This window comes from Phyllopteryx taeniolatus, chromosome 5, assembly GCF_024500385.1.
Source record: "Phyllopteryx taeniolatus isolate TA_2022b chromosome 5, UOR_Ptae_1.2, whole genome shotgun sequence".
In the NCBI taxonomy this organism is placed as follows: Eukaryota; Metazoa; Chordata; class Actinopteri; order Syngnathiformes; family Syngnathidae; genus Phyllopteryx; species Phyllopteryx taeniolatus.
Window position 1 is genome coordinate 33,220,384 of NC_084506.1, and position 24,512 is coordinate 33,244,895.

The 24,512-nt window shown below is 51.4% G+C and overlaps 3 protein-coding genes across 5 annotated transcripts; 2 read left to right on the plus strand and 1 right to left on the minus strand.

Moving 5' to 3' along the window:
* The first annotated feature begins 229 nt into the window (after window positions 1-229).
* On the plus strand, window positions 230-4,141 carry snx20 (sorting nexin 20). Its single transcript, XM_061775145.1, has 3 exons — window positions 230-502; window positions 1,946-2,289; window positions 2,769-4,141. Exons 1-3 carry the CDS (start codon window positions 230-232, stop codon window positions 3,118-3,120), a joined length of 969 nt encoding a protein of 322 aa, XP_061631129.1. The 3' UTR covers window positions 3,121-4,141.
* A 1,237-nt stretch (window positions 4,142-5,378) lies between these two features.
* Window positions 5,379-7,350, plus strand: mphosph6 (M-phase phosphoprotein 6). Its single transcript, XM_061775147.1, has 5 exons — window positions 5,379-5,597; window positions 5,716-5,828; window positions 6,708-6,798; window positions 6,875-6,978; window positions 7,052-7,350. The coding sequence occupies exons 1-5, from the start codon at window positions 5,412-5,414 to the stop codon at window positions 7,203-7,205; spliced, it is 648 nt and encodes a 215-aa protein (XP_061631131.1). The 5' UTR covers window positions 5,379-5,411; the 3' UTR covers window positions 7,206-7,350.
* gpia (glucose-6-phosphate isomerase a) lies at window positions 7,348-20,210 on the minus strand. 3 transcript variants are annotated; one of them, XM_061775142.1, is made up of 18 exons: window positions 19,935-20,210; window positions 19,423-19,513; window positions 17,086-17,154; window positions 16,887-17,006; window positions 16,707-16,790; window positions 16,312-16,458; window positions 15,019-15,090; window positions 12,541-12,585; window positions 12,387-12,440; window positions 12,258-12,318; window positions 12,141-12,184; window positions 11,906-12,058; window positions 11,711-11,840; window positions 9,134-9,210; window positions 8,134-8,262; window positions 7,965-8,040; window positions 7,644-7,710; window positions 7,348-7,564 (listed from the first exon to the last, which is right to left on the minus strand). In XM_061775142.1, exons 1-18 carry the CDS (start codon window positions 20,054-20,056, stop codon window positions 7,441-7,443), a joined length of 1,665 nt encoding a protein of 554 aa, XP_061631126.1. In that variant the 5' UTR covers window positions 20,057-20,210; the 3' UTR covers window positions 7,348-7,440. The 3 variants fall into 3 exon arrangements, 2 of the variants coding, with proteins under 2 accessions (XP_061631126.1, XP_061631125.1); XR_009788746.1 differs by lacking the exons at window positions 7,348-7,564; window positions 7,644-7,710 and having other exon boundaries at window positions 9,076-9,210; window positions 19,935-20,194; XM_061775141.1 differs by lacking the exons at window positions 7,348-7,564; window positions 7,644-7,710; window positions 7,965-8,040; window positions 8,134-8,262 and adding an exon at window positions 8,388-8,413 and having other exon boundaries at window positions 9,076-9,210; window positions 19,935-20,194.
* Between the last annotated feature and the right edge of the window lie 4,302 nt (window positions 20,211-24,512).

A 24,512-nucleotide genomic window follows, 5' to 3' on the forward strand; every position in this document is an offset into this window, starting at 1 on the left:
AAGCGGTCCTTCGAAAGGAGCGAGTCTTTCGCAGTCAATGATTTCGCTTGAGACAAAGACAAACGCGGCGCACGGACACGCAGACCAACACAGGACGGGGCCGGCGGCCATCTTGGATTGACGCGTCGCCTGGCCGACACGTCGGTCAACTTCTTCACGCTCGGTTGCCTCGCGCGCGCACACGCCCAAACGCAGATACTTGAAAAGAGGAAGTGAAGATGAAGTGAGGATGTTTCAGTTTCTTTTCACGAGAAAGTCGTCGAGACACGGACGGACGGACGCCATGAAGCGATCTCCAGGTGACGGCAACATCTTTCGAGCCTTTCCTCACACACGCACGGCATTGTGTGCGCGTGTGTCAGGGGGAGGCTCCGATTTGACCACCGGGGAGCTTCAGCAGAACTTCCGAGAGATGAAAAACTCCGACGCGCATCCCAAACTTCTCTTTCACGTCTCGGACGCGCAGCGAGATGGACAACGCGGCGGCCGCGCGCATGTGGAGGTGCGTCACGCAACACACGATACGTGCTAAACACTGTGTGTGTGTGTGTGTGTAGCGTGTACATTGTGTTGAGGGTGTGTACAACGTTGGTGTATAAATCGGCACGTCGCCAGAGCGCTTTGTACGTTCGTCCCGGACGTGAGGACAAATCGCGCGGAAATGCAATGAAAACAACAAACAAGAACTTTATTGAAGGGCGCCTCCGATCAAACGACGTCGTCAGAACGCATCTGCGACGAAGCCGCGCACAATGATGACCTCTCGGAAAAGCGCTCCCGGCGGCGTCAATGGAATCGAGCCGGTGGGCGAGTTGAGCCGCCCGTGGGTCAAACCTCCAGAAGCATTCTGCCACTTTCTCCAAAGAACGATTCCGCCGTGCGAGTGTCAAGGCCGCAGGGGGCAGGAAGCCTTCGGAGCTCCGGGTCGCTTCTTCGGCCTCGCCCTTTTCCTCCATGCCAAAGGTGGCTTTCTTGGGATTCTTCGGAGAAATTTGCGGCCCGAGCGAATCTGAGAAATCTTCCGTCGCCGGAACTCGTGTCTTCTAATGGGATGGCCAAATCACGTCCCTCCGCCGTACGCGACGACCTTTGCGTCCCTATTTCTCTTTTGCCGCTCTTCTGATGGACTTTCCACTCGCGACGTGACTGGCGGCACTTCAAGGGGGTGTGTCTTTGGCTCAATTTGCCCCATCGACACCACTCGGGGGTTGCTCAGAAACTCCGGCGAGTCTTCCGCGGAGCCATTCACATGATTTTCTACATTGGAAAATCACCGACACGGCTGTTTTGTTGAGTCACTTTGATTGGCCCGCGAAGGCTTTGTGTGCGGTCGTGTGACCGCCTCGTGCATCCGATCGGTGAATTGGAGTCAAACGACACCGGCGATCGCGTCGGATCGGCACGAGGGCGCCCTACGCGGAAGTCGAAAAGTAGACGGTGCCCTCGATAACGGATAAATACAAGTCGTGTCGATGATCGATTCTTCTTCGCATAAATACTCGAGTACAAGTAAAAAGTATGGCGAATGTAAAAGTCAGTCCCATTTATCCAAAAGGTCACTTGAGTCAACGTAGCGTGACGACCCGCCTCTGCCCGCAACTCTAAAAGGCAAACATTTGGCTCCTCCAGTCGTCGTGGAATGACATTGTTTCACTTCATACTCGGATTTCTGTCGTCCCGCGTGAAAGCGGAGTCATTTTCTCAAAAAGAGAAAACATTTGCCAACATCTGGAAAAAAGGCAAGAATTTTCCGCCGGCGGCCACGGAGCAACACAGCAACGTTCTCGTAAAGCATTGACGTTCACGCATTTCTATGCGCCGTCAATGTCCTGTTCGTGAATAAACACATGAAAATGACAAAATGTTTCTTATCCCATGACGAAAAAGCGCTTCGTTGCGCAGCAGCATTATTCAAGTGCGTACAATGGTTTGATGTGCTCCTCAGGTGGCGCTGTTGAGCACCGGAACCTTCAGCCCTCGTCACGTGACGGTCGGGCGGAGCTACGCCGACTTTTCCCGCTTCCACCGCCGGCTGAAGACGGAGTTCGGAGAGGAGCTGGAGGGGGTGGAGCCACCGGGCCCGCGCCTCTGCGGGCGGGGCTTAGCGCCGCAGGAATACCTGAGCCGCGCCTTCGCCGTTTGCGGGCACTCGCCGCTTTTCGCGCAATTCCTGACGGAGCGGGAGCGCGCCGGCGCCGCGGCGCTGATGCGCGCCGGACGCTACGCGGACGCGCTGGAGCACCTCGCCGGCGTCCTCGCCGTCCACGAAAAGCTTTCGCCTTGGCAGAGGTACGCTAGCCAAATGGCCGCCATCGACACTCCACAAGACGAGCAATTGGGAAAACACAGTCGTCCCTCCCGCCACTTCATCGCACATGCTCCTGATTAGTGCCCGAGCGATTCATCGGCCGGCCGATATGAGCCATTTTCAAATCGGCAAACATTTGTTTGGAAACACATGAACAAAGATCATGACACACTTTGTTTGTATGTGCCCCGCGATTCAGGGTGTACCCCGCCTCCCGCCCGAAAATCGCTGGGGACAAGCCGAACGAAAGATGAATGACTGAATGAATGGATGAATGTTCTTATTCTTACTGTGGCCTCTGCGCGAGTGTCCGCACGTGAGCTGTGGCCTACAGCAGCCCCTTCCCAGCGTTGTCATCTGGCATTTGTGCGTTCGCGCCGCTTGCTCGTTCTTAACTCCGCTTTTGGCGGGCAACTCGAACCGGAAAAACTGATTTTCCTTTCCCCTTCGCGAATCGCAGGCAGACGTCGATGACGGCGGCGGTCCCTGCGCTGGCCGCCGCGGCCCTGTGCCACAGCGACCTGGGGCACCCCCGTGAGGCGCTGGCCGCCGCCCGCCGGGCGCTGCCCCCCGTCCGGCGCTACGGGATGCGCCGGTACCGAGCGCCTCTGCTGCGCCTCCTGGTGGACTGGGAGCACGGCGCGGGGCGACCGGCGGCCCGGCTGCAGGAGGAGCTGACGGCGGCCGAGGACGGACGGCCCGCCTCGGCGCTCTCCCTGAAGGAGGTCGTGCTCGAGGACTTGGCTGACGTGTGTCCACCAGAGGCGCCGTTCAAACTCTCCTCATTCATCAAGTCTCCTTTTCTCTTATAAGAAGGAATTCCAAATCGCTTCCAAGATCAATGTCGAGGCAGCCCCGCTCACAGCTGGGTTGCAAATTCCTCTTTGCTGGAATCATTAAGGGAGCTTTTTTGCTTTGGTTTTTGGGAAATAAAAAGAGCTCTTCACATGATCAAAACAACAACAAGAAAGCGAGGGGGCATGCTCGCCGCGAGCCGTCACTCTCTCTCTCTCTGAAGCCGAAAAACAAAGAAACAAAGAAAAAGACGCTCGTCGGGTCAGATTCGGGACATTTCCACCATCGGCTGTGGGAACAGACAACAGACGAAAGGCGAGAAAGGCCGACAGACGTCCCCGAGAAAGCAAGGTCGGAAACGTGAAGACGAGTCATCTTGCTCGTGACTCGCCTGTTTGAGGACTCGTCGGCCATCGTTGTCTTGGATTTGGGGTTTTTTGAAGGGCCGCTTCGGCGCCGTCTGGCTGCCGGGAAACTATGTCGAAGTGAGCTGCGGCGCTTCATTTTGACAAAAGTCGTGTTTTTGGGGGTGTCGCATCCAACGGACCAAGCGCATATTTGCGCTTTGTGGACCAAACCTCCACTATCGACTGAAAACTCACCATACATAGAGTGTATGTTCGTCGGCCCGTCGCCAACGTGTTGCGCTTCAGACAACGCAGAAGTAGCAACGTCTTCGGTTGACAAGGAGGAGGAAATCCATTTGGAAGTCAGGCGTCGACGAGATCCTTCGGCCAACAGACGAAATTCACGCCGCCCCGAAAAATAATCATGAAATTGCCTCTCCAGCCACTTAAGGTCGGGACAATGAAAACGCTTGAAATCCAACCAAATAAACAGCTAACATCTCAAAACCGGCGGCGGCGGCGGCAGCAAGAAAGTTTGGCAAAAAGACTCCACAGCTCACTTCGACATAGTTCCTTGTAGGGATGCAGCTAACTTTTTTTTGTTTGTTTTTTTGAATAATAATCGATTGTTCTGTTGGTTATTTTTGAATTTGTATCTATCCCTTGATTAAAAAAACATTATGATTTGAAATCTTTGCTGAAATGCACAAACATCCATTCTGATTCAGTTACTGGTTGTGAATGATTGTTCATCATTATTTTCCAAAACTAAAGCAGATATTTGCAAATATCTTGTTTTGAGGAAATGCAAACATAATCAATAATCATTTCAAGTTCCTGGGAATTACAATCTCTCAGGACCCGAAGCGGGCGACCAACATCAAGTCCGTCCTCAAAAAGGCCCAGCGGAGGACGTGCTTCCTGCGGCTTCTGAGGAAGCACGGCCTGCCGCCGGGAGCTGCTGAGGCGGTTCTACGCGGCGGTCATCGAATCGGTCCCGTGTTCTTCCATCGCAGTCTGGTTCGGCGCTGCTACGCAAAAGGACAAACCCCGACTGCGACGGACAATCCAAACCGCTGAAAGGATTGTCGGTACCCCCCTACCCGCCCTCGAGGACTTGCACGCTGCTAAAACAAGAACTAAGACGAGAGCGTGCAAAATCCTCTCGGACCCTCCGCACCCCGGTCGCCGGCTCTTCCGGCTCCTTCCCTCAGGCAGGCGCTACCGATCGACGCAAACTCGAACTAGCAGACATTCCAACGGCTTCTGCCATCTTGCATTCAACTTCTTAAACACCGAACCTCCAATTCCATTGCAACAAGCTGGCAATTTTTTGTCTCGAGTTGGTCGTCCCGTTTCCGTGGGGCCAACGACGCATTAGTCGTGCACTCGCTGTCGTTGTCTCGCCGCGCTGCACCATTTGCATATACCGGCCACTCGTGCCACAGTAGCATCTGCCCCACTTGCACGCTGACTGAGGAGTATCTGCAACATTTGCACAATCGACATTGTCCCAGACGATCGCGCCACTCGTCACTTGAAACCGCATCCGCGCCCCTCGCGGGATGGGTCATTGCGCCGGACTATTGCGATATTAGTCATTCCAACTGCTCGAAGCGCAAGAGGACTCTGCATCTTTTTGCACAATTGTCCAAAAATATAGAATCAAATCAAATATATTGTACCGGCATTACCAGACAACTAGCAGGCCTTTATTGCTCAGTGACTGTTTTTTGTCTGCAAAGTGTCGTCTGTGGTCGCAGTCGAGCGGCTCCGACTACCGGAGACAAATTCCCTCGTGTGTTTTTTGGACATACTTGGCAAATCAAGAGGATTCGGATTCGGATTCCCTCGAATGTGCCCATGATGCAACGCGGCGTGATGACACGTTTCCAAAAGATATTTGCGGCAGCACTCGCTCGACGCTGCGTTGCGTTCGTGAGTTCTTGTTTCTCCTGCGCATGCGCGGCTCGTCTTGTAGCGCATGGCTGCAACCTTTCACCTCTGCCGTACGTTCGTTTCTTTTTTGGTTGTTTTTCTTGTTCTTTCGTTCCGTCGGCGGCCTGGCAAGTCGTTCGTCGTGCTGCCAAACTTTGAGGATGTCGTCCGACTCACTCAAACTCTCCAAAAACCTCCTGCGCATGAAAGTAAGTCACGCCGAGCTAGCTTAGCCGCCGGCCTGCTAAGTGCCGCCATCGCACACGGAAACGCACCCTTTGAGCGTTTACGATGACGCCGCGTATGTGCGACGTGTGTCGTTTGTAGTTCATGCAGCGAGGTCTGGACGCCGAGACGAAGAAGCAGCTGCGAGACGACGAGAAAAGGATCATCAGTGACGAGCACTGGTACCTGGACCTGCCCGAACAACGCACGCGAGAGTAACTGACACACACACAAGACAATCAGCATTTCAAGGCTGGGCGAGAAAGCCTTCAAATGACAAAAATCCGAAAAAAAAAACAAAAAACAAAAGTCACCCTGCTTCTAGAGAAATCAACTGACAATGACCTTATAATAAATAAGCCCTAACTAACACGGAGCCTCCGAGGCGGTCACCCGCACGCCCTCGCAGCCTGGAGCTGACCTGTTAGCTTGGGCTTCAGGAGATTTGCCGAGACCATTTTGGAATATCCGCCTCGGGAAAAATCAAGAAAATTGCCATCTTTGGCCGACAGAAGCCGAGCGATGCGGAATTAGCGACATTTCAAATCAATATGGGGTGATCTCTTTTTTCATTCCAACAGGTTGTATATTCCCCGAAAATACAACTTGAAACCGATAACATTTGGTGTCGCGGTAGCAATCGGTTGGGGCACAGCGACTCCCATAAAAAAAAAAATAATAATAATAATTCCCCCCCCCCGTAGGGATAATGTGGAAATAAGTGCTTTGTCTCGGCAAAATGTCCTTTTGTCCAATCAGGTGTGTAAACACGCATCGATAAATGTTCAATCGGCCGGCCGGTGCCAGGCCGGGCGATTGTGGGAAAAAAAATCGCCCGGCACATTTGTTTGTTTTTCTTCCGTTCGAATGTTTCATGATCGTGAGAAGCCAAAACGGGAATCTCGATCTCGATTTCGATTCGAGTCGGCACGTGTGCGAGAATGACGCCGCTCTTCTCGCGTTCGGGAAGCACATACCTCGGGTCCAAGGTTTTCCGTCGCTTCCTGTCAATAACCTGCAAATGATTCTGCTTGCGACGTCCGTTTCTGAGGGAGAACTCACGTCACTATGAATTCTGAATTTTGCGCTTGAAGGAACTCCATCGTGGAAGAGAGAAGTTTCGTTCCGTTCGAGGAGCTTTTGTTCGGCCGCGTGTCCTTCGGAGGCTTCAACCCGGAAGTGGAGGTTTGACCGCCGGCCGGCGCCCACGTCGGATGTGGCGCGGGAAGCGTCACGTTGCGCTTTTGTCTCACGTGCGCAGAAGCTGATGGCGCAGATGAATCCTCGCCGGGCCCGACAGGAGGAGGCGGACGTTGAAGCCGGCCGCATGCAGACGGACGTGACGGATGAAGAGATGGCGCTCAGGTGGCTTGCCGCCGTTTTTCGGACGGGCTGCGTTGGGAGCGGGTCCGCATTTTGACGGCCAAATGTTTTCCAGGTACGAGAGTTTGGTGGGAAGCCTGAAGAAGAAGTTTGCCCGCAAGCGAGAGCGGGGCGCCATCGAAGATGGCGAAAACGACCGCCTCGACGTCAATGACAATGTGGTGGAGAAAAACACAAAGAGGAAAATGTTCTTGGAGCCTGACCATTGATGCGTGGCCTTTTGGTTTCTTTTAAAGACTTTCTTTTTTTTAGACAAAATAAGACCGAACTTTCTGTGTTGTCAAAGTAGAAGCGGTTTGGGAGAAAAGTTTTGACTTTGTTTACCGGCTTCCCATTAAAGACAGCACAAAGCGGCGTCGCGGTCTTTTATTTTGACAAGCAGACTAGAGGAAACGGTGCACGTGAAACACTCGACGGGAGCTCGCGGAATGTCGCGTGGGAACGTCAAGCAAAGTTGTTCTTGAGGAAGTCGATGAGTCCGTTGGTGGAGGCGTCGTGAGAAGAAACTTCGGCGCCGTCTCGCAGCTCCGGTTCGATCTTCTTGGCCAGCTGTTTGCCCAGCTCCACACTAGGGGGCGCACAAACACGTCACGCGTGAAAAGGCTTCCCGTGTACACGGCCGAACTTTGCCCTCGAGGCCGACTCACCCCCACTGGTCGAAGCTGTTGATGCCCCAGATGACGCCTTGGACGAAGATCTTATGCTCGTACATGGCTGAACACACCATCACCATCATCATCATCATCACCATAAATGGAATGTGTGGACAGGTTCAAAACTGTTTTTTTTTTTTTAATAAATGAACCGAAACTAAGTTTAAGACTTCTTGAAAATCAGTAAAAAAAAACCTATTTTGGGAAAAATCTGATGGCATGGGACCTTTCCGAACACCGAGACCACTTAAGGTGGACGTGACGACGTGAAGAAGCGCCAACTGTTTAAGGCGGCGCCACGGCTGCTCGACTGACCGATGAGCGCTCCCAGCGTGAAGGGCGTCTGCTTCTTGAAGACGATGGAGTTGCTGGGCTTGTTCCCCTCGAACACCTTCAAAATAAAAGTGGCGATAGACGCTCAGAAACGTCCCCAAAGGAGGGGCTGTCGCATGCGCGCGTGTGTGTGTGTGTGCGCGCGCGTTACTTTGTGAGGAAGAAGTTTGTCCAGCGCTTCCCCCGACAAGCCGGCGGCCTCCAGCTCCTGGCGAGCCTCCGCCGGGGTTTTGCCTTTCATCAGCGCTTCCGTCTGAGCCAGGAAGTTAGCGCACAGGATCTGAAAGGTCGCCATGACAACACATTGACGAAATGGCAAAAGCGCTCGGCGCGAATCCGAGCCGCGAGGCCTCGCTTTGACTCTTCACAAACGTCTTACTCGTCGTCATCTTCATCTCGAACATGGTCTGCTCAGTTCTTTCATCTGACATCTTTTTTTTGGGGGGGGGTTTCATTTCACCAAGCATTAAAAGAGTCGTGTAACATTTGGTTAAACGTGTCACTTGAAACTGGTTAGGCTGATTTATTGCAAATGAAATAAATACGAGCAGCATTCTTTTGCAACCTGCTGGCACCAGGCAGAAACCTGGTATCGCTAAAAGCAGCCCTTTTTTTACAAAAGTCAAAAAACGCCATATATGTTGAGCCATGACCAGGCGGCATTTTCGCACTACACTGCGCAACCCGTTGTTAAAAAATAAAACACACACACACACGTGTTGACTGACCAATAGTAGCAATTTGTGAAAAAGCTATGACTGACCAAATCAGGTTTCCGCCTGGCAGCAGTGATATATGAAATATTTTTGGATTAAATAATTGGTTGAATTGAATTCATTCTAAATAAAATAGAAATTTGAGAATAGATTAGAATTTGAATGATAAACCTATTCTATTTTACATTAACATCGGAAGCTTTTTTTGATTTTGTCCTCGTGACCGTCGGGCGTCTCCAAAGTCTGCTGAACTTCGTTTGCTCTGTGCGACCTGAGCCGGTTTGAACTTGATTCGCAATTTTGGTCCCCCGGCCTAACAAAGTGAAAGTCCCACAAAACTGATCTGATAACGTTCACCGTTTGTTTTGCGCGCTCACCTCCAGTAGAAGCCCACGCACGCACACACACACACAGCGTTGCCGTAGTTGCGCCGACCTTGTGATGCAGGTTGTTCCCGATGGGATTGTGAGTCTGAGCCGGGATGAGGAAGTCACACGGAATCATGCGGGTGCCTGCAAAGCAAAACAACACAAAGATTTGAACGGCATCAGCATTTGTTCTCGGACTTGCCACTGTGTTGCTAGCTGCTTAGCGTGCTAACTTCAGGGTAGGCTAGCATAAAGCTGCAGACTTTTTGTTTTGAGCACTACAGAAGTGAAGAAACTCCACAAGAACAATCACGTATGTGCGTGCGTTTATGGAGCTGGTGGAAGTCTGCTTCACACACACGAATGTAGAGTAAGCGCACACAGGACCGTTGAAAAGTTTGGGGGTCACTTGGAAATGTCATTTGAAAAGAAAAGCAGCACTCAATTCACAGTGAGACGCGAAGCGTGCCAGCGAGCGACCGGCCTCACCTCAGATTGCACAATCCCTGACGAAAAGCAGGCATAGCAGAGCAACTGCACCATCTATTGGCGAAATGACACGACGACAACAGACGAGGCCACTGGCAAGTGCGTGATTGCGTCTCCACTGTTTTGAGACACGTAATCGGCACTCATTTTCTGTAGTCAGGCTAATTATTTCGTATTTTTTTGGTTCACTGATGGCAGACAAAGCAGGTGAGGCAGGCAGGATTCTGCCTCAGGAAAATGGACTTGCCATTAGCCAAACAGAATTCTTCCATTGAAAGGAATGATTGTTTCAGTCTTATTTCATGCACTCAAAAACAAAAAACCCTTCATCCATAGTTAATCTAATGAAATGTATTATGTACAGTGAGGCAGAAAAGTATTTAGTCAGCCACCAATTGTGCAAGTTGTCCCACTTAAAAGAATGAGAGAGGCCTGTCATTTTCATCATGGGTTTACCTCACCTATGAGAGACACAAATTATGGTATTTGGTCAATAACAACAGTTGATCTCAATACTTTGTTCTCTACCCTTTGTTGGCAATGACGCAGGTCCAACGTTTTGTGGAAGTCTTCGTATTTTGGCCCATTGCTCCATGCAGTGATGTTTTGGGGCTGTCGCTGGGCAACGCAGACTTTCAACTCCCTCCAAAGACTTTCTATGGGGTCGAGGCCGCTCCAGGACCTTGAAACGCGGTGCGTTTGGGATCATTGTCGTGCTGAAAGACCCGGCCACGTTTCATCTTCAATGCCCTTCCTTGCTGACGGAAGGAGGTTTTCACTCCAAATCTCACCATACACGGCCCCATTCATTCTTTCCTTTACGCGGATCAGTCGTTCTGGTCCCTTTTGCAAAAAAAACAGCCCCAGAGCATGATGTTTCCAGTAGGTACGGTGTTCTTTGGATGCAACGCAGCATTCTTTCTCTTCCAAACACGACAAAGTTCCATTTTGGTTTCATCTGACCATATGACATTCTCCCAATCCTCTTCTGGATCGTCCAAATGCTCTCTAGCAAACTTCAGACGGGCCTGGACACGTACCGGCTTAAGCGGGGGGGGACACGTCTGGCACTGCGGGATTTGAGTCCCTGCGTGGCGCTGTCGCGTGTTACTGATGGTAGCCTTTGTTACTTTGGTCCCCGCTCTCTGGGGGTCATTCACTCGGTCCCCCCGTGTGGTTCTGAGATTTTTGCTCACGGTTCTTGAGATCATTTTGACCCCACGGGGTGAGATGGACGGAGATTATCGGCGGTCTTGTATGGCTTCCATTTTCTAACGATTGCTCCCGCAGTTGATTTCTTCACACCGAGCTGCTGACCCATTGCGGATTCGGTCTTCCCGGCCTGCTGCAGGTCTACCGTTTTGTTTCTGGGTGTCCTTGGATCGCTCTTTGGTCTTGGCCATGGTGGAGTTATCGTGGAGTGAGATTGTGGACAGGTGTCTTTTATACTGATAACGAGTTCAAACAGGTGCCATTAGTGCAGGACAGAGGAGCCGCTTAAAGACGAAGTTACAGGTCTGTGTGAGAGCCAGAAATCTTGCTTGTTTGGAGGTGACCAACTACTTATTTTCCACCCTAATTTGCTAATAAATCAGACAGCTTTTCCCCATTTTGTCTCTCGTAGGTGAGGTATACCGATGATGTAAATGACAGGCATCTGTAAATAAGTGACTATCGCATTGTACAGTTTGTGGAATATCTACTTGTGTTTGCCTTTACTTTGCTTCATTCTACCCTGCTGTCAGGTTGGTATTGCGCAAGAATCTGCTCTCAGTTGCCTTCAGCGGACAAAGGTTCAATCCAAAAATAAGAATAACAACACAAAATTCAGATTCAGGAAGACTAAACAAACCCGGTGGTGAGAAGAATTAAGCGGCAGCTGCAGTCTGCACAGTGTCAAATTTGGATCCAAACGAAAGCCTAAACACTCCTCAAAACCGGATGAGCAATCGGAACAGGATCCGAGTAAGAAAGGAAGGCCGACGCCGGAGACGTCAAACATCAGGTGGGAAAATACAAGTTTGCTCCTTTTCAGTGCCAGGCTGCTAATTTAATGGGCAATTTGGGAAAGCGACGGGAGGGCCGTGACGCTCGCCGCTGAGATCCGCATCCGCATCCGCGTGTGCGTGTGCGTGTTCGTGCGCGCGGTTGCCACCTTGGTGAATGAGCTGGTAGAAGGCGTGCTGTCCGTTGGTTCCCGGTTCTCCCCACACGATGGGCCCGGTGTGGTAGTTGACCCGGCTCCCTTCTTTGGTGATGTACTTCCCGTTGGACTCCATGTCCCCCTGCGGACCCGCCGGGACTCTTAGTGACACGCGCACGCGGACGTGTGTACGCGCTACACGCATACCTGCTGGAAGTAGGCGGCGAAGCGGTGCATGTACTGGTCGTAGGGCAGCATGGCGTGCGTCTCGGCCTGGAAGAAGTTGACGTACCAAACGCCCAACAGCGCCAGCACCGCCGGAAGGTTGCGATCCAGCGGGGCGCTCGCAAAGTGATTGTCCTGAAACGCCACGTGCGACCCGTCCCTCGCATCAATACGCGGCGAGGCCGCAAACCGGATGGATTATTAGGATTAGCGTTACCATCCAGTGAGCGCCGCTCAGAAGTCGCTCGAAGCCATCGAAGCCTGAAAAACGTCGAACGGTGAGAAAACATTCGCGAGAAAAGCCGGCCGACAAAGCGACGGACGGGACGTGTACCGATGTGCAGGGCGATGGAAAGACCAATGGCGGACCACAGCGAGTAACGACCTCCGACCCACTGCCGACGACATCGCCACAAGTCAAACATCGTCACGCGCGCGCACGCAAAGTCAAACGGGTACGTACGTCCCAGAACTCAAACATGTTGGCCGTGTCGATTCCAAATTCTTCGACTTTCACCTGAACGCCACACACAGAGAGAGAGAGCGAGAGATGAGCTGCAGATAGGCCAACCGTAGTGAAACAGGAGTGATTCGATTGGTTCCGTCATGCAACTTACTGCGTTGGTGGAGAGAGCCACAAAGTGTTTGGCAACGGCACCTTTCTGAGAAACAACATGGAAAAGATGACGAGAGGCGCGAGAATCAATCATTGAATTTCAGCCTGCCATCAGTAAATCTTGTCCAACGTCCGGACTAGCTTTTGTTTTTGCAAAGGAAGACATTTGCAAACATCTGCTTTTACTTTGGAAGGCAACAGGCAACATTTTGCTCCTTTTCTGACGGATGTTGCAAATCCAATTGGAACTGAATCCTCATCAATTTCTGGGAAAAAGAATCCATTTGGAAAAGACGGTTTTTTTGCGCGTCATCGACGTGAGGCCGAGGCAGCCGCCGCAAACTCGTGGGCCTTCGTTCGCGTGAATCGCTAGCCAAGAGGTCGCGCTCACTTTTCAAAAAGTCACTGCGCAATTGTTTTGTTTCAAAACCAAATAGACAACAAGAATTGGTGGATAAACAGCGATCCGACAAATTGTTTTTTTCCAATAAACTAACGCAAAATACATTTTTATCAAATGAGTCAATTATTCGATGGAATAATCGCTTGTGAAAACCTTACGAAGCTACTCATTAGCAGAGGCCAAATATTCTACCATTACTTTCGAGTGAAACTCAAAGTCGTCCTCCAAATAATTACTCGAGGGAGAAAGTACACGGGGGGAGTAGCGAGTAACTACCGATGTATTCTATTGATTCATTTCTTTTCAATCAAAGCATGAACGTCAAATAAAATCTAAATGATGCCATCAAGTATGAAATTCAGATATTGCTGAACAATATCACTTCATCCATCCACTTTCCGTACCGCTTCTCCTCGCGGGCGTGCCGGTGCCTATCCCAGCGATCTTCGGGCGAGAGGCGGGGCACACCCCGAACCGGTCGCCAGCCCATCGCAGGGCGCATACAGACAAACCACCATTGGCACTCACATTCGCACCTACGGGCAATTTAGAGTCCTCAATCAACCTAGCACGCAGTGCTTTTGGGACGCGGGAGGAAAGCGGAGCGCCCGGAGAAAAGCCGCGCAGGCACGGGGAGAACACGCCAACTCCGCACAGGCGGGGCCGGGACTTGAACCCCGGTCCTCAGAACCGCCAGGCGGAAGCGCTAACCGGTCCGACAATCGAAAACATAATAAATAACCTTTTTATAAAGTCTATGTAAAATAACAACAGAAAGCAAATTGAGCTCCAGGAAATGTGTCTTTCGCGATCTCGCTTCTGATCGGCAAACAGCGCAAAAGTGCAAAACACGAACTCGGCTGGAGCGGAAACAAAACGTCGACACGATGCCCGTTTTTGCGGTGGAAAGAATTTTGACCGAGATGAATCATTTGAAAACCGGTCATGTGATCTCGAATTGGTACACAAATAAACCACTGAAAAATGCGATTGACTTGGACTTGTTCCGTTTCAACTGGTCTTTTACTTGGTTAAACAAAACCGGTCGCGCAAGGAGTAACAGAAGACATTCCGGCTCACGGTTCAACGGGAGGCCACGCACACCCGCCACCATTTCCATTGTTGAAGTGGGGAAAAAACAACAACGCGTGCACACGGCCTTACGGAAACTTGGTTTGTTTTGTACCTGTCCCGTTCAGCTGCATGGCCTTGCAGAACGCTGGATCTGTTTGCCTTTGTGCTGCAAGAGTTTGCTTGGCTTAGTCGCATTATTCTGAGGCTTATTTGAAAATGCAGCCGGACAGAAAAAGGCCTTTAGGGGGGCGGGCAGAGGGGACGAGGGGGCGAGGGGACGAGGGGTGAAAACCGCAGCAGATATTAGAGCACAAACAAGTCACGTCACGAGTCGTTTGTAGATTGGAGGGCGGGGCCATGCAATAACGAACCAAGAGAAGTCATTCAAGTCTTTGGTGTTTCTATCGAACCGATTCGTGAATCCACACCATATCACACGCGTGCGAGTCGGCCGACGTCCACAGTTGCTGAGCCGGCACATCGAGGGAGGAAACATTCAAGACACAAACTACGCCGCTTGTTTTCCGGAGTTCAGAATGTAAAAACGAGTCACGCGCGGCTGTGAAAGTAGCAGACGGCAAGCACAGCATGCTAATGAAGTACAAGTACCGTTTCTTCAAAAGTAGGCTTCGTTAAACCTACCCTGACTGGTACAAAGTATCCAAAATGTTACTTGAGCAAATGTAGCCCGTTCCTACCCGCCCCTGCTCATCGGCCCGCCTACGGCGTTTGCCCTGATGGGTTAGGGTGCCGCTAGCGGACCTGAAGGAAAAGTTACGCACTTGCTGTGAATATACAAGGTGTAACTCTCTTAGTTTTTTGCTTCATGTGACAGGTCAACTTCAGCTGGGAGAGGCAAGAAAGAGCTTCAAGGCTCTTTTGGAACAATTGTAGACAATTTGCCACTTAGATTTTTGTCGTCGGGGCACTCGCATCTCAAGGCGGCGATCGCGTAACATTGCGTGTTCACACGTCGGCGTGTGCAGGTGCACGCGCGCTTACGTCATTGGCGGCGCGTAGGAACCAGGCCCTGGCAGACTCTGCGTTGGTGATGGTCTCCTGGGTGGTGAACGTCTGCACACACAAAAAGTCATCATGGCCATGACGTCATCCCCGTGGCCAGCGTTCGTTCGTTCGTTCGTTTGTCCTTCCTGATAAAAGTTCAAGTGAACGCGTGTGTGAATGCTGTTAACGCTTTAGTTGTGTTGGTCATACCATAGAATCATTCATTTCTTGTGTTTAGTGAATAATGCGGAAGACAAACTTGCCCCCGAAAAATCTGTTCGAAAAAGACACCTCGCAATTCCAGGATTTTCCCAAATTGCTCAGCCCTCGTCCTGATCGATGCTCGTCAGCTTCCCAGTGACGAGGACCGGCTACGTGTGGCTAAAGGTTTAGCCACATCGGCGTACATGATGTTGTGGCTCACTCCCCACAAGTCGAGCTAGGAGACTTTTATACTGTTTCGCCACCTCGGCTGACGCCCGGATCATTCTACCAGACACATTTGTCTTTTCTCGGTCAGACGGCGGCAACACTACACGACGTGTATTCCGATACCGCCGCATCCCGTCTTTTAAGATCACTAGGCTTTATCTTGCCACTGTCAGAGAGGCGGAACCGGAAAACGTGTTACCGGTCAACGCGACGGGATACACCCGTTGTTACGATAACAACAATGGATTGCGCCGATGAAAAAAAGGAAAAACGTGTGGCGGTTGTCACCGATGTTCATTCAGGTATGTCCACGTACTTTGAATACGGCATGGCTCACAAGCGGGCAGCACGACGTCAGGTAGCCTAGCGAGCTATTGCTAGCACCAAGGGTTGTACGTAAACGTGCCGCTAAACGGTTCGAATCGTGCGCTAAAGCTGCGGTAAACATCGGTTCGTCCGTCTTGATAACAGTGACCAAGTATGCTGAAAAGGGCAAGCGCGGGAGGCGACGCGCCGGCCATAATACGCCATCCTATCGATCGACGCTGTCGCAGAGTTGTTGTTGGTACGTCGCACTGCATGAAAGATATATATATATACAAAATAATAATAATAATAATTTCATTTTATCGTACGGCCGAATCGTGGGTCGTGGATGATGTCACACTACACGCGAGACGATTTGTCGTTTGTCCGGCGCAATCCGCGAAAGGTAATCAGAGCAATTTCGGCGCTGAAATCCTGCAGTCTGATCGAAGCATAAGAGGTTTCATGACCCGGCGCCAACCCTGATGACGATGACGGCGTCGCATCGTCAGCGTGACCCGTCCCAACAAAGTGAAATCAAAGCCGCTCGACCTTGGAGGCGACGATGAAGAGCGTGCGCTCCGGGTCCAGCTGAGCAAGAGTTTTAGCCAGATGCGTCCCGTCGATGTTGGAAACGAAGCAGACGTTGGGACCGCCCGCAGAGTAACTCTTCAATGCCTCCGTCACCATCAGGGGTCCCTGAACGAAACACCGCGCCGCGAGTGAAAACCTTCACAATAAAACTCACAAGATAAAAGGGAGACAACAAACTTTCCAAATAAAACATCCAATCACGTAACCTTCCAAAGAAAACAATACCCAATAAGAGGCATCCTAAAACCCAAGTCCATCACCACGACCTTCTCTTCAGCAACCATTTGGATTTTCACTTCATTTGGAGGTTGCGTGGACCGGCCAGGTCGCGTGACAGAAAGTCGCCGACTCACCAGGTCGGACCCTCCGATGCCGATGTTGACCACGTCTGTGATGCGTTTGCCCGTGAAGCCTTTCCACTCACCGCTGCGGACTTTCTGTCAACAGCATAACGCACACACATACGCGCGCGCGCGCACACACACACGCGTCAACACCGTCCGACCCACTTAAACGTCCACGTACACGCAGACCTGTGAGAAGACTTTCATCTTGTCCAGCACGCGGTTGACTTCGGGCATGACGTCTTTGCCGTCCACCAGGATAGGAACGTTGGAACGATTTCGCAACGCCACGTGCAGAACGGCGCGACCCTAAGCACACACGCGGCAAATGAGCACCGCCTGGAGGTGTGGAGGGGGCGGCACGTGAAGGTCGAGCGACGGCACGCACCTCGGTGAAGTTGATCTTGTCTCCTTTGAACATGCTCTCGCGGGCCTGCTTCACCCCTCGGGACTCAGCCTGTCACAGGTCACAGGTCACAGGTCAGAATCAAGCGCAAATTTATAGTCCTCTCCCCCCCCCCCCCCCCGGAAATTTTGAAATATAGTGATCAGTGAACCCCCGCACATTTGCAGATTGTTTTGGGAACCTATTCTCCATCATTGGCTGAAAAACACCAATTGGCTGTTTTGGTGCTCAGGCCAAAGCAAACGAATCTACAATTTTAGCACCATCTTGGTGCCAAGGAACTATGTTGAAATGAATTGAGATTTGGTTAGGTTCAAAGTGTGCTGTGCCGCTATCTTGATACCAAGGAGCTTTGCTGAAGTGAGTTGAGGAGCTTCATTTAGCCAAAAACGGGGCTTCGCTGCCAATTTATCAATCTTGGTGTCAAGGAACTACAAGACGTCGTGTTAAATCAAAACGGAATACAATCATTTGCAAATCATGTTCGACCTATATTGAATTGAATACACTACAAAGACAAGATATTTCATGTTCAAACTGATCAACTTGATTGTTTTGAGCAATTTGATGGCCGCAACACGTTCCCAAAAAGCTGGGACAGGGTCATGTTTCCCACCGTGTTACATCACCTTTTCTTTGAACAACGTTCAAAAAACGTTTGGGAACCGAGGACACTCATTGTTGAAGCTTTGGAGGGGGGAATTCTTTCCCATTCTTGCTCAATGTACAGCTTCAGCTGTCCAACAGTCCGGGGTCTCTGTTGTCGTATTTGACGCTTCATAATGCGCCGCACATTTTCAACAGGAGACAGGCCTGGACTGCAGCCAGGCCAGTCTAGTACCGCACTCTTTTACGACGAAGCCACGCTGTTGCAACACGTACAGAATGTGGTTTGGCATTGTCTTGCTGGAATAAGCAGGGGCGTCCGTGACAAAGACGTCGCTTGGATGGCAGCATATGTTTCTCCAAAACCTATATGTACCTTTCAGCATGAATGGTGCCTTCACAGATGTGTAAGTTACCCACGCCATTGACACTAACACAGCCCCATACCATCACAGATGCTGGCTTCGGAACTTTGCGTTCATAACAGTCCGGATGGTTCTTTTCCTCTTTGGCCCGGAGGACACGACGACATCCACAATTTCCCAAAACAATTTGAAATGTGGACTCGTCGGACCACAGAACACGTTATTATTATTTAAAAAAAAAAAAAAAAAGTTAGCTGCATCCCTACAAGGAACTATGTCGAAGTGAGCTGTGGAGTTTCCTTCAGATTTCATTTGAAGGTGGCCTCTTTTTGCCAAACTTTCTTGCTGCCGCCGCCGGTTTTGAGATGTTAGCTGTATATTTGGTTGGATTTCAAGCGTTTTCATTGTCCCGACCTTAAGTGGCTGGAGAGGCAATTTCGTGATTATTTTTCGGGGCGGCGTGAATTTCGTCTGTTGGCCGAAGGGCTCGGTACCAAAATCAACAGTGATGCCAGCTGCGATCAATTGTGACTTTCCAGTGGTTTGCTGCAAATGGACATTGTTGCTGCGAGGGCGGAGAGCCTGAAAGCGTTTGATTTAGATTTGTGCAAGACGTGAACAATTCCCAATCTGTGACGAGTGGCGAGATTGCGCGTGTGCCCGCTTTGCCACGATCCTGAACGACTGATTTGTTTTACTCGTGTTGGGTAGCGGAGGCCAAAGCGGATTCCGAACCGCATCTCATCAGAATCCAGCTGCCGATGACATCTTTTTACAATGTTGTCATCATTTTTACTTCGTAGTTCAACTTTGACTCAAATTCTCAACTCATACCAAACGAGTCAACGTATACATTGCGACACCTGCTTTCCTCGCCAAATCTAATCTACTGATGTGAGGACACACGAGCAGGAAGTTGGGCAGCTGCCACATTCTTGCGCCGACACCTTGTTCTGCCGAGTTGCGACATTCCCTCATTTCGCAAGTCTCGCCAACTTCCCGTTCCTACACGTTGAAAAGGCCAGCAACGCACCAGCAACTTATTACAAGGCAAAATCTTTGTTATATAGTTGTCGATCACTGAATATACGCGTCACGTGTGGACTGACCGAAATATTCTCGCCTTCTCCTCATTCGGGTGAGCTGGAGTGGCTAGCCAATCGTGGGGCACGTCATAACAGCAAACTGTTACCCGCCTAAGCACAATTTGGTGGTATTCAGTGACGGTTAACAGGCAAACGGTGAGATGTGGGAGGAAAGAAACCAAGCGAGCTAATCTTAAAAAAAAAAAAAACAACAACAACAACAACAACAGACATTGAGATGATTGGAGGAGAGGTTTGGTTACCATGGCAATAAGCATGGCCATGACTTCCTGGGTGATGAGGTTCTTGGAGTAGTCCAGCAGAAGGTCGCCATCTTCCGTCGCCACCTTCACACTAAAATCCACACACACGCACGATCTTGCATGAATTTGGGCATTTACGAATGTTCCATTTGAGCTGCTGACGAAGTGGACTGGCACGTCCATCGATGACGTCACGCTGACCCGATTTGAACGGTTACGTAAATGCGGTGGGTGAGGAGGGGTCGGGGTGCACGTCTCCCCGCGCGTGACGTCATCGCGCCAAAGCTGCTAACAGTCGTCTAAAAACATTGACTGGTGGTTACTGACAAACGACGGTGTCCGCTCATGCGCGCCGCAGCTCACGTTAGCTTAAGCTTCAATTCAGCCGACAAAAGACGGCAAACGCGTCGGCAGAGGAGTTGAAGGTCAAATAAATCCGGGCTGCAACGACCTTGTGGCGACAAGAGCACACGAGACAAGCGAGTGTCCACCTGCGGACGTGTCTCGCCCACCTGAAGTGACGGAAGCGCTCCGGCTCGGCGGCGAACATGTCCCTCATCTTCAGGCTTCCGCCATGGGCTCGGTACCACTGCGCGAGCTGCTGGTAGTTGGGGTCGCTGCTCAGGAGGGACATGACGGTCGACAAGAACAAGAACAAGAACAAGAAGAAGAAGAAGAAGAAGAAGAACGCGAATGCCACTCGCCGCTGGCTTCTCGTTTGAGCTGCTCGACTGCGCGCGGACGCAAATGAAAATGAGCAAACGGGAAGAGGACGACGACTTGACCGCCTCAAGAGTGACGGCCCAACCCAAGCCCGCCCCCTCGCGTCCTGGCCAATGAGCAGCGGAGAAGACAAACGGGGAGGTGCATTTTATTTTTAATTGACACGACGCATTTTCAGGAACTGTTGACACAGTTTCGAGAAAACGTCAAAATGTTGAAATTGAAAATAACCAATGTATAAAAAGTCAAATGTTACAAGGTGCCACGCTTTTTATATTCTTATGTCTTCTTGACCCGATAGCCTCTCCTCCTTTTCGCCTGCATCCTCCTCTGGAACACCAGCTGCCCTCACGACATCCATCCACCTTCTCTTTGGTCTTCCTCTCGCTCTCTCGCCTGGCAGCTCCATCCTCATCATCCTTCTACCAATATACTCTCTCTCTCTCTCTCGTGTCCGAACCATCCTAGTCTGCTCTCTCGAACTTGGGTCTCCAAAACACCGAACCTCGGCTGTGAGCTGCTGAGCTCGTTTCTAATCTAATGACCTCAACAACTTCCTTGGCTCTGCTTCCTGTTGTCTCTTCAGCGTCGCCTTTGTTGGTGAGGGTCTGTGTACTGGCTGGTGGTGGAAGTGACTTCATGTAGCGTTCTGGCGCAAAACTAGGTATGATTTGTCTCCGCTTTGATGCTCTGGGCGCATCAAGAGGACGTAACGTGATGCGACGTGCTGATTGGTCGACAGGGACAGAGGATGCCCAATGTGCGAAAGGCTACCAATGCTACATGCTATGCTATGAGTTCGGAAAGTTTCGAACTGGCCTGTGAGACCCGGTTACCGCAACACCGCAAGTAGATAACGGCCGCGGCACGCTACCTTCGCCTTTTTGTCTGGGATTTCATATCCGCAGATTGTCGAGAGGACAAAGAGTGACGCGAGCTCGCTAAATGTTTGACATCACTTGCGCAATGTCAACACAAATAAACTCCCAGATTTGCAAGCACTGTGCAATTTCATTTCCCAGCCACAATAATTACTACTATTAATGTATCTTTGGTCCTCCATCTTTGCCAGCGACGTATAGTGACACTTACATGGAGATACATCCATCCATTTTCTGTAGCGCTCCTCACGCGGGTCGCGGGCGCGCTGGAGCCTATCCCAGCTTTCTTCGGGCGAGAGGCGGGATACACCCTGAACTGGTCGCCAGCCAATCGCAGGGCACATCCAAACAAACCGTTCACACCGACAGGCAATTTAGTCTTCAAATCAACCTAGCACGCATGTTTTTGGGATGTGGGAGGAAACCAGAGTACCCGGAGAAAAGCCACGCAGGCACGGACGGGGAGAACATGCCAACTCCACACGGGCGGGGCCGGGATTTGAACCCCGGTCGTCAGAAGCGCTAACCGGTCGTCCACCGTGACGCCGCAGTCGGTGTCGACAGTCGCACATTCAATCGTTTTCACGAGGCTCAATTAAGTTACCCGGAAAATGATGTTCTCGCACATTTTTCTCGCAAACGTTTTGTGAGGAGTGTTTCCCATGAGGAAATTCTCATGGCGCATCATCTCTCAACTGAAATGATGATCTGACCAAGTTACTCCCGATTGGACTTCCTTCGTATGAAATGCGGACGTATGGGTTTGTTCGACGATCGACTTTGCGGTCGTGTCGTCGGACACTCGGGCGAAGAGAGGGGCGGAGCCGTCAACCGATCGCCACCTGGCGGTGAGTTGGCGCCGATGCTGGGGGAAGGTGCGCTCCGACGTGCCAGGCCCAAACGTATCGTGAGGGTCCGCTGGGAACGTCTGGCGGAATCCCCCGTCAGAAGAAGTTTCAACTCAGACCTCCGACAGAACTTTGCTCGTGTTCCGGGGGAGGCGGATGACATAGATTCCGAGTGGACCGTGTTCCGCGCCTCCGTTGCTGAGGCGGCGGACACCGACGGTGAGGAATGCCGTCAAGCTGAAGAAGGAGTCCTATCGGGCCTTTTTGGCCTGCGGGACTCCTGAGGCAGCCGATGGGTCTGGCTGGCCAAGCGGAATCCAGCTTTGGTGGTCGCTGAAGCAAAAACTCGGGCATGGAAGGAGTTCGGTGAGGCCACGGAGAAAGACTTACGGACGGCTTTGAGGAAATTCTGGTCCGCCGTCCGGCGTTTCAGGACGCGGAAGCAGTGCACCACCAACACTGTGTATCGTGGGGATGGGGCGCCGCTGACCTCGACTCGGGACGTTGTGAGCCGGTGGGGAGAATACTTGGAAGAGCTCCTCAATTCCGCCGACACGCCTTCCCTTGAGGAACCAGAGTCTGGGTTCTCTGAGGCGGCTTCTCCTTTCCCTGGGGTTGAAGTCACCGAGGTGGTTCAAAAGCTCCTCGGTGGCAAGGCCCCCGGGGGTGGATGAGATTCGCCCGGAGTTCCTCAAGGCTCTGGACGTTGTGGGGCTGTCCTGGTTGACACGCCTCTGCAACACCGCGTGGACGTCGGGGACAGTGCCTCTGGATTGGCAGACTGGGGTGGTGGTCACAGAGGGTGGGTTCCAACTACAAGGCGATCAGACTCCTCAGTCTCCCTGGTAAGGTCTATTCAGGGGTGCTGGAGAGGAGGGTCCGTCGAGAAGTCGAATCTCAGATTCAGGAGGACCAGTGTGGTTTTTGTCCCGGCCGTGGAACAGCGGACCAGCTCTACACCCTCGGCAGGGTCCTCGAGGGTGCGTGGGAGTTCGCCCGACCAGTCTACATGCGTTTTGTGGACTTGGAGAAGGCGTTTGACCGTGTCCCTCCGGGAGTCCTGTGGGGCGTACTTCAGGAGTATGGCGAACCCCCTGATACGGGCTGTTCGGTCCCTGTACGATCGGAGTCAGAGTTTGGTCCGCATTTTCGGCAGTAAGTGGGACTCGTTCCCGGTGAGGGTTGGACTCCGCCAAGGCTGCCCTTTGTCGGCGATTCTGTTCATAACTTTTATGGACAGCCGAGGCGTAGAGGGGGTCCGGTTTGGTGGCCTCAGTATTGCATCTCTGCTTTTTGCAGATGTGGTTCTGTTGGCTTCATCGAGCTGGCATCGCCAATTCGCACTGGAGCAGTTCGCAGCAGAGTGTGAAGCGGCTGGGATGAGAATCAGCACCTCCAAATCTGAGACCGCGGTCCTCGGTCGGAAAAGGGTGGCGTGCCCTCTCCGGGTCGGGGATGAGATCCTGCCCCAAGTGGAGGAGTTCAAGTATCTCGGGGTCTTGTTCACGAGTGAGGGAAGAACGGAACGGGAGGTCGACAGGCGGATCGGTGCGGCGTCTGCAGTGATGCGGACTTTGTATCGGTCCGTTGTGGTAAAGAAGGAGCTAAGCCGAAAGGCGAAGCTCTCGATTTACCGTCTGATCTCCGTTCCTCCCCTCACCTACGGTCACGAGCTGTGGGTCGTGACCCAAAGAACGAGATCCCGGATACGAGCAACTGAAATGAGTTTCCTCCGCAGGGTGTCCGGGCTCTCCCTTAGAGAACGGCTGAGAAGCTCGGTCATCCTGGAGGATCTCAGAGTAGAGCCGCTGCTCCTCCACATGGAGAGGAGCCAGATGAGGTGGCCGGGGCATCTGATTCGGATGCCTCCCCGGTGAGGTGTTCAGGGCACGTCCCACCGGGAGGAGACCCGGGACACGCCGGAGAGACTACGTCCTTCGGCTGGCCCGAGAACGCCTCGGGATCTCCCCGGAAGAGCTGGATGAAGTGGCTGGGGAGAGGGAAGTCTGGGCGTCCCTGCCAAAGCTACTGCCCCCGCGACCCGACCCGGATAAGCGGTACAAAATGGATGGATGGAATATGGGGTGCTGTGTGTACATTAATGTAGAAAAAAAATGAACTTCAATGATTTTAGCAAATGTCTGCAATATAAAAATAAAAGGGGGTCTGAATACTTTCCGTACCCGCTGTGTGTGTGTGTGTGTGCTGCATTTATAATTTGATAGTACTCTGTATGGAACCAAATCTCTCTTTGCTTTGAGCATCTATTGTTTGGCTTCATTAACTGTGCACCTGTGAGCAAAAAAAACATTTATTATTTATCTCATTTTACTATTGGCTGAATGGCATATTCATAAATGTCGATACACTCATCAAAAACCAATGTTTTGCATTTTTGAAAATGAAGTCAAGAAATATATTCGCTCCATTAGATGTGCTCTATATAATTGATTGCTGTAATGAGACTGAACGCTTTCCTGGATTTGTATTTCACCTCTGGCGAATGAACTTGTATGTTTTGTGGTCCTAAATAAATGTTTGAATATATAAATATACACACACACACACATATTGTAATAATTACAGTAACCGTCTCTCCATCTTGGGGTTAAATTCCACACACCCCCACCATAAGTGA